The sequence below is a fragment of the Aethalodelphis obliquidens genome, unplaced genomic scaffold (assembly GCF_003676395.1).
Source record: "Aethalodelphis obliquidens isolate GAN/ISIS:26980383/991018 unplaced genomic scaffold, ASM367639v1 scaffold941, whole genome shotgun sequence".
In the NCBI taxonomy this organism is placed as follows: domain Eukaryota; kingdom Metazoa; phylum Chordata; class Mammalia; order Artiodactyla; family Delphinidae; genus Aethalodelphis; species Aethalodelphis obliquidens.
This window is the reverse complement of record NW_020838852.1, coordinates 1-8,707: the sequence shown is the minus strand read 5'-3', so window position 1 is coordinate 8,707 and position 8,707 is coordinate 1. Positions and strand designations below refer to the sequence as shown.

The following is an 8,707-nucleotide window of genomic DNA, read 5'->3' as shown; positions in this document are numbered from 1 at the left end:
GCTAATTTTAGAAATGCTGTCTGATTTTTGCTTTTAATGTAGACTAAATTCCAGGCAGAGGAAAAGGAAGTAAACAAAACAAAAATCCTAATAAGAACAACCTTATTACTGTGTTCATCAAATCTAATGACAGGAGAATTCTGACTGGATATCCAATAATATTAAGGACTTTCTTTAATGATCAGCTGATTAAATGAGTTTTTCATTCTTAAGATGTTTGGGATTTGCTTTAAAATCATCCAGTAGGAGAGAAGGTGGGGGTCAGGAAAGCATGTATGGAGAGTTAAATTAAACAAAACTGGCCATAGGTTGGTAACTACTGAAACTACAAGGTAGATATTTAGGAATTTATTATACTATTCCCTCAACCTGAGTATGTTTGAAAATTTCCACAATAACAAAAAAGTTAATCAACTACTGTAAGACCTATTCAATAAAACAAAATTAAAAGGCAGCTCCTGTAGTTTCCACTACGTCTGAACCATAAGCATAATTTCTACAAAGATAAAATAGGTAAAACCCCAGGTTACTGACACTACAATGATATGCCCAACATTTGTCAGCCTTGGAAGATAAAACAGTGAGGTTTCACCTAGCTTTCTTCTCCCACCTGGCAAGGATGCACCAAGCCCAGCTGACAGAAGGCTCACCATATGGTCTGAACTGGAAGACAAACTCTAGCATACAGAATGCTTAAATCATGAATATTCCTACTCAATGGCCAATACTTCTCTAGAGGCCCTCTTTTGGAACAGAGGTTGCTTATTTGCAATGCAGACACTAACCATATCAAGAGACACTTCTGAAAAGGTTTTCTGAGGTAGAAGAGACCGTTCTTGAGTCCCTGGGAAAAAGTTACCTTCACAAAGCTGTTGACAGCCATGATGGCCATGTCTGGCTGACTCTTGGCATAGTTCATCAAGTAGAGATACACGAGCTTCTTTAGTTCCAGGTTGTCAGTCTGCATACAATTCACTACATCTGGAAAGAGACAGCTGAGAAAAGAGGAAGGGAAAGCGAACAGATGTTGATGCCAGGCTGTTGGACAGAACACAAAAAAACAGCCTTAATTTAAAAAGTGATTCGATGTGAGCACAAATGTCCACTAGTGATAATACTTACCACAGAAATGAATTACTAAAGAATTTATAATAATGGTCCCAAGAAGATGTCTAAAAATAGATTTTTAAAAAACTTTTTGCTATGAAAATTTTCAGATTAGAGACAGCAGTTTAATGAACCCATGTGTCCATCACCCAGCTGCAAACAAATATTGATACATACCCGATCTTGTTTCATACACAACCTCAACCCACTTGTCTTCCCCCACTCCCTACCCCATCTAGTTGCTCTAAACAATTTCTAAACAAATCCTGCACATACATTTCATATATAATATTTTAGTGTATATCTTTACAAACTTTTTTAAAAAAATCACTATGTCACACAAAAACATTAACCATAATTTTTCATATCAATTCTTTGCAGTTCAAAGCACTACAGTTGTTATGCTTTTTAATGCACATATTCTTCCATCCCTGACCAGTGGGAACTTATTTGATTAGTTTCCTTATTAAAACAGTTCTCAGATAATGAGGACCTTTGTTCAAAATTTTAACCATTTTCAGAAAATGAAACAGTTCTAAACGTGTGTGCCATGTACACATTTAGATTCTATTGTATATATACACCCATGAAGGAAGTGACCAGTAACAGGTATTGGGACTCAGACCCTAGGTTAGAATCCTGGCTACATTACCACTAGCTGTATGACTTTGGGATTATTCTTTAGCCTCTCCAAGTATACACTGCTTGATTTCTAACATGGAATAACTTCTGATTCAGAATAACCGCTAGTTCAGAAGACACGAGGACTATAAAAAACATTGTAAGTAAACGCATCTGTCCCTGTGCCTGACACAGAATGCACTTAAATTTAAACTTCCCTTTTCTTAATGACATTAGGAAGGTCATCATTAGCCTTAGGACCTTCTCAGATGTTTGAGTTACTACACCTCACATCCACCACTAGATGCTGCAATTTACTTGGCATTCTTGCACTCATCCATTTCTTATCAGCAGCATTTGACCCAACTAATAAAAGGAAAATCAATGCATTTCATATTAACATAAATATTTTAAAGTAAAAATCTACCTATTTTACTTATTTTCTTAAATTAAGATGACATTGTTTTAATTTTTGCCAATCTCTTTAATGTCTACTTTAAACAAAAACAGCTGGATTCTCACACATGCTCCTGCATTCAACCTGTTGTAGAATGTTGTTTAGCTGAAGTGTAAGAAGAAAATCCACTTGCATACACGTATATAAATTGGAAAATAGAAGAGTATTTTAATAGCTTTTCATATAACTGGATGTTCTCCTTTGATACATTAAAGCTAGACAAATGGTTGTTTTTCTTTTTGTTTTTAGTCCACAAATGGTAGTTTCTTAAAAGTTAGGTACAATATGGAATCTGAAAGCATATCAATAAACTTTCTGTACTTGGTTGCATTAAAATCCATTCATTTATCACTATTTTGAATGGATATTTTACCCATGCATAATTTTGTGATGTATGCACTGGTCATTTGGAAAATATTGGTTCAATGAGTTATGCAGATCTTCTCTATGGTGGCATATTTCATTATACAGCAGCAAATAATCACAGTCATTAATTTCACCACCAATCTCATCAGAAAAATCTCTAAGTATTGGGAAGCTATCAAGCTCACAATGGGAGATACAAGTTTTCCAACACTCTAATTCTTACTTTAAAGTCGAAATTTATCTACTGTCAAATTTTTTCCCTTGAAGTGACAGGTTCACTTTGCTCATTTTTTATAAAGTGTCTCCCAAATACTGAAGTCTGATTAACTGTAGTTCTGTCTGTTAATCTTTCTTTCACAAAGAAATGGTGTTCCCAAGTCAAACAATTGTGCAAGGGCTTTTTTTCAAGTCAACCATCACACTGTGCTATGCAGTAGAAGTACTTTATGCCTAATTCCTATTTCATCACACAGAATATTAAAAAGACCTGAACTCAAGGTTCAAGGTTTACTGAAATAAATTTTTAGTGCTTCATGCAGGACAGTCCTAAGTGAAACTGCCCTTTTTCCTGCAAGCACATGATGGTGAAGAATACAATGACTACTTTTACAGTTTGGCACCACTGCCTTAATTCACACTAAGGCACCAGCCATGCAAACGTCAACACAGTGAAAAGGGTAAATAACACCTAAGTATTATTACAAGAATAGCTTTGACTTCATGGATTTCATGGAAAGGATCTCGGGAATCCTCAGGGGCCTGCAGACAATCCTTATTTATTTCCAAATGGCCTTCCTAAATTACAGGAAAAAAGGGAGGAAAAACAAAAAAGACCCTTTGGATTTTGTTACCACTGATTTTCATCTTGAATTCGGCAATTAAAGGCAGAGTTGTAAAGTTGAGGGCACTGGCTTGAGCCAATTAAAGTACACATGGGCTTCTGCTTCTGTGTATTTTTATCATCTTCTAAAACTACCTCAGCAACAGATTTGTAACTGTGTCAGCTCTCAGGAGGTTTTATGCTAGATCTGTATGCAAGTGAAATCAAACTCGTTTCACTCAAAAAAAAAAAAACTAAGTCACAGAGTTAATATAAAAGCAACTACACTTCCTGATGTTCCCAGTGGGACAAACTCATTCTTATACGTTCTGACTGTAATAGCTTTAAATAAAAAGCAGTAGGGCTTCCCTGGTGGTGCAGCGGTTGAGAATCTGCCTGCCAAGGCAGGGGACACGGGTTCGAGCCCTGGTCTGGGAAGATCCCACATGTCGCGGAGCAACTGGGCCCATGCGTCACAACTACTCAACTACTGAGCCTGCGCGTCTGGAGCCTGTGCTCCGCAACAAGAGAGGCTGCGAGAGTGAGAGGCCCGCGCACCGCAGTGAAGAGTGGCCCCCGCTTGCCACAACTAGAGAAAGCTCTCGCACAAAAACGAAGACCCAACAAAGCCATAAATAAATAAATAAATAAATAGATTTAAATCATGTGGGCTTCTAAGAAGACCTCTGCTTAAAAAAAAAAAAAAAAAGGCAGTAAAAGCCATAGAGTAAGAGTCTAAAATGAGCAAAGCAGAAGAGATTACCCTTACCTAACATCTTTCCCCACAGTCATAGCAGCAATCACTTTCTTCACAGCCTCCTTCTTCTTTTCTTTCTTTTCACTGTTGAGTTCAGCCTTTAATTCAAAGACTTCTCCTAAAAGACAACAAACGGGTGAGGTCCCAGGATCAGAGAACTAGAGCAGAACACTGTACTATACAGCAAGTAACACAACAGATGACCAGTGGCAGGACTGCAACTGAAATAAGATTATTTAAAAATTATAGGATAGGTACAGTTCAAATCCCTAGAATATTAACCAACCCATTGATAAGGATGCTATTTTGGGGTTATCGCCAGAGAGGAAGGTGTAAGCCAGATCTCAGGAAGCACAGAAGTGGGAAAAAGGAAAGATATCTCATGATATCTTACTACGATGGGGAGAGAACGGCATCTGAGGGATGATCTCCTGTCAGAATTTCAAAGTCCTGGGAAAAAAATAAATGCAGGCAGGAAACAGGTTCACAAATCAATGTTTTCAAACCAGAAGAGACTCCTCATTCACCTACTCTCAACTCCACAAACAACTGAGGCTCAAAGGTCACTAAGTGAGCGAGTGACAGAGCTGGCCTTAGAACTGTTTCTCCCGACTCTTTAATCCAGTGTTTCTCAACGTTGGCTACACACTATTACCCGGGAAGTATCTAGAAATGCCAATGCTCAGGCTCCACTCTGGACCAAATAAATCAGAATGTCAAGGAGTAGAACTCCTACGTTCATATTTTTTAAAGTTTCCTCAAGTGATTCTAATGTATAATCAGGGTTGAGAATCACTGCTCTAATTAGTACTTTAAGATGATAATGGGCTTTAAGGCCCTATCCTGTTCAATCAATCTAAGAACAGAAATAATAATCCTGAAGCTTCAAGAATGGTACAAACCAGAGTCACTTCTAAAGGTATAATCTTAAATGACTGACTGCTCAGGCCCTGCACCGTGAAATGCCAGGACTGTCACCACTATTTTAAGGCCCAGGCTCACCTATCTTCAGAAAGCTGGAGCTGAAATAAGAAAAAAGGTTAACCACCCTCAACTGGTTTTAAAAGAAAGAAGAAAATATACTATAAGACCACGAAAAAGAAGTTAACTATTGTCACGTCAACTTTCAATCCACAGAATTGCCTCATTTTCTTCCACCTTTATGACTGTTCTTGATGTTCACTTTAACCTCGTTCACCAGTACAGAAATAGTGGGGGCAGCAAACTAGGTGATCTGCTGAAGCCTCTAAATGGGAAGGATGAACTGGCAAGAAGCACAGAAGTTGAGCACTAAAAAAGCCTGTTACATCAAAATCCATCGCTAACAAAGCAAACAAACTGTTACAAAAATCACCCTTTTATTTGACAGCTGCAAAAATAGCACAGACAGAAAAGCTGGGCCCTTTAAAGAGTCACTCTCCTCTTCTCCAAGTCCTCTGCTGCCAAATCCAGCTCTTAGGGTTCCCATCATTTACTTCTGAAAACAGTAAAGGACAAGCAGCACGGTTTCAGAAAATCTGAATTGTGAATAGCAGCAGGAGCTGAAGAATCAAAACAGGATATAACTGAAATTATTCCAACTCCAACAGCATAAACGTAAAGAATATGCTCCAGTGGCAGTTCTGGTGGGTGTTACAGGAAGTAAAAGGAACACAGTCTATCCATTTTTTAAAATGTGGTATTTACCCAGCCATGATTCATCTGTAAGTCTCAAACCTTTATAAAAATCCCTGAATTAAAAAAAGGTTACCAGGACCCATTATAAGTGAAGGTTTGAAAAATTAGGTGAGTTTTAAAATTACATCTTTTTGTGTTATTATAGAAACATCTTGGTCATCAAAGCACACAAAATGTTAACAGAAGAAATAAATACATTTCAGAATGATAAGAGAATAAGAAAAAAAGCTGAAAATGAATGACAAGGGGCTAAATGCTTTTGTACGCTATAAGCAGTAAAAACAGCAAGAAGTTGGGTGGAGCCAAGGAGGAGCACGGAGGCAAGGTATCTCATACATACTACAGTTTTATTAAATTCTTATCTTCCCCCCCTCCTTTTCCCCTGAATCAAATCTACCAAGCATTGCTAGCAGCTAGCAACAGTTCTCAATCTCGGCTACACATCAGAAAATTCTGGGGAGCTTTTTAAAAAAAACCCACGTCTAGGCCATATCCCACACCAAAGAAATCAGGATATCTGCAGGGGTAGGACTGGACATCACCTATTGTCTTTTACTTCACTGGGCAATTCCAATGTGCAGGCAAGGCTGAAAGCCATGGACTAGTAGCTAATGTAATTAAGCAACTCTCTATGGTGTTTTCTGTATTATAATAGAAGTTTACCCTTAAATAACTCCAAACGACAGAAATATGCTTGTGCTTTCTAGAAAATTTTCTGGTGCTCCAGGCCACTATGTGTGCCCTCCCATTTTCTTTTCCTTTTGAAATCATTTTAATCTTAAAGAAAAGTTGCAAAATTCCCCATCTGCTAACATTATGCCACATTTGCTTTATCATACTTTTTATATATTTATACATTTTTTTCTGATTCACTGAATAAGTAAACTGTAGACATCATGTCTCTTTAGCTCTAAATATGTCAGTGTATAACTTCTAAGAACAAGGAATTATGTTACATAGCTATAATACAATAATGAAAATCAGGAAGTTTAACAGTGATATACTGTCATTATCTAATCTATAAACCTTATTCAAAGATCTTGATAAAGTCTTTTATAGTAACTTTACCCCCATCCTCCTTGGGCCAGGATCCAATGCAGGATCATGCACTACACTTACTGTCATGTCTCTTTAGTCTCCTTTAATCTGAAACAGCTGGTCAGCCTTTGTCTTTCATGATAATGACATTTTAAAAAAGTACAGGCCAGTCATTTTCTAGAACACCCTCAGCTGTCATAGGTGTTCCCTCATGATTACACTGAGATTATGCCTTTTGGCAGCCATAATTCAGAAATGATGATATGAAATCATCATCTGTGGAAGGATAAGAAAATATCAAATTTCCATGCATTGTTTTGCATAATCATTTTTCGTTAAAAATTTTAAAAATCATATGTATTAATACATGCATAGAAATGACTGAGGATACATACCGAGTTCCCATCAGGAACAGGAATAGGGAGGGAGGGAACTTTCATTTTTACTTTTTATTGCTGTATTGCTTTAGTAGTACTCCTTGTAATAAAATGTTTATTTCCAAGTAAAAAATTAAAAGAATTTGGTGCAACCACTATGGAAAACACTATGGAGGTTCCTTAAAAAACTAGAGTTACCATATGATCCAACAAACCCACTCTTGGGTATATATCCAGAGAAAAGTCTAATTCGAAAAGATACATGCACCCCAATGTTCACGGCAGCACTATTTACAATAGTCAGGACATGGAAGCAACCTAAGTGTCCATCCATCCACAGATGAATGGATAAAGAAGATATGGTTTATATATACTATGGAGTATTATTCAGCCATAAAAAAGAATGAAATACTGCCATTTTCAGGAACATGGATGGACCCAGAAATTACCATACTAAGTGAAGTAAGTCAGACAAAGAAAGACAAATATATGGTATCACTTATACGTGGAATCTAAAAAGATACAAATGGACTTATTTACAAAACAGAAACACTCACAGACACAGAAAATAAACTTATGGTTACCAAACAGGAGGGGAGGAAGGGATAAATCAGGACCTTGGGATTAGCAGATACAAACTAGTATGTATTAAATAAACGACAAGGTCCTACTGTATAGCACAGGGAACTATATTCAATATCTTGTAATAACCTATGATGGGAAAGAATCTGAAAAAGAATATATATATGTATACATACACACACACACACACACACACACACATACATATATACACACACACACACCTGAATCACTTTGCTGTGCACCAGAAATGAACACAACATTGTAAACCAATTACACTCGATTTTTTTAAAAAAGAGAAAATAAATGTGCTTCTTCCTTTTACCCTCCTCAGATCTATCAATCTTCAATGGATCAATCTTGGATCTCTTCCTTTCACTAAAACCTTCAAGTCAAAATGATGTGCACCACAGCCGTATCTTTAAAAACCCATACTTTAATAATTTACTCAATACACTTTTCTGTAGGATATCCCCAGTGAGATGGTCCAAGACATACATGTCTGAAGAGGTCAGGAGCATTCTACTTGGAACAATCTTACACCACAACTTTTGAAGAATCTTCAAAAAAGGCTGTGATCAGGTTCTCATACTTACCTTTTTTATTGGTTGTGAAGTACTTGGAGTCAGTCATGGTTGTGGATCTTTAATGTGCACCTACAGCAAGAGAAGAGAATTCCTTTAACCAAGTTATTTATGTCCAGCAAGGCATTCAACTAATTTTAAGATCATTTATATACAAGAATTTCTGCATTCAGAAAGTATCTTCATCCTTACCACCATCACTGGTGATCCAAAGGGATGCAAGGATAATTAAGAATGTAATCCTTGCCTCAAAAGCTAATTGGAACAAAATCCAAAGGCCTAATGGAATAGAGTGATAATCTGAACCTATCATAGTTTTAT

At 37.0% G+C, this 8,707-nt stretch overlaps 1 protein-coding gene across 1 annotated transcript; it reads right to left on the bottom strand.

Moving 5' to 3' along the window:
* Positions 1-650: 650 nt before the first annotated feature.
* LOC113616929 (AP-2 complex subunit beta-like) lies at positions 651-8,528 on the bottom strand (the record flags this gene model as incomplete). Its single annotated transcript, XM_027100291.1, has 3 exons — positions 8,399-8,528; positions 4,141-4,246; positions 651-995 (listed from the first exon to the last, which is right to left on the bottom strand). Coding segments are annotated over exons 1-3 (488 nt in total), but the record flags the coding sequence as incomplete, so codon positions are not given.
* Positions 8,529-8,707: the final 179 nt, after the last annotated feature.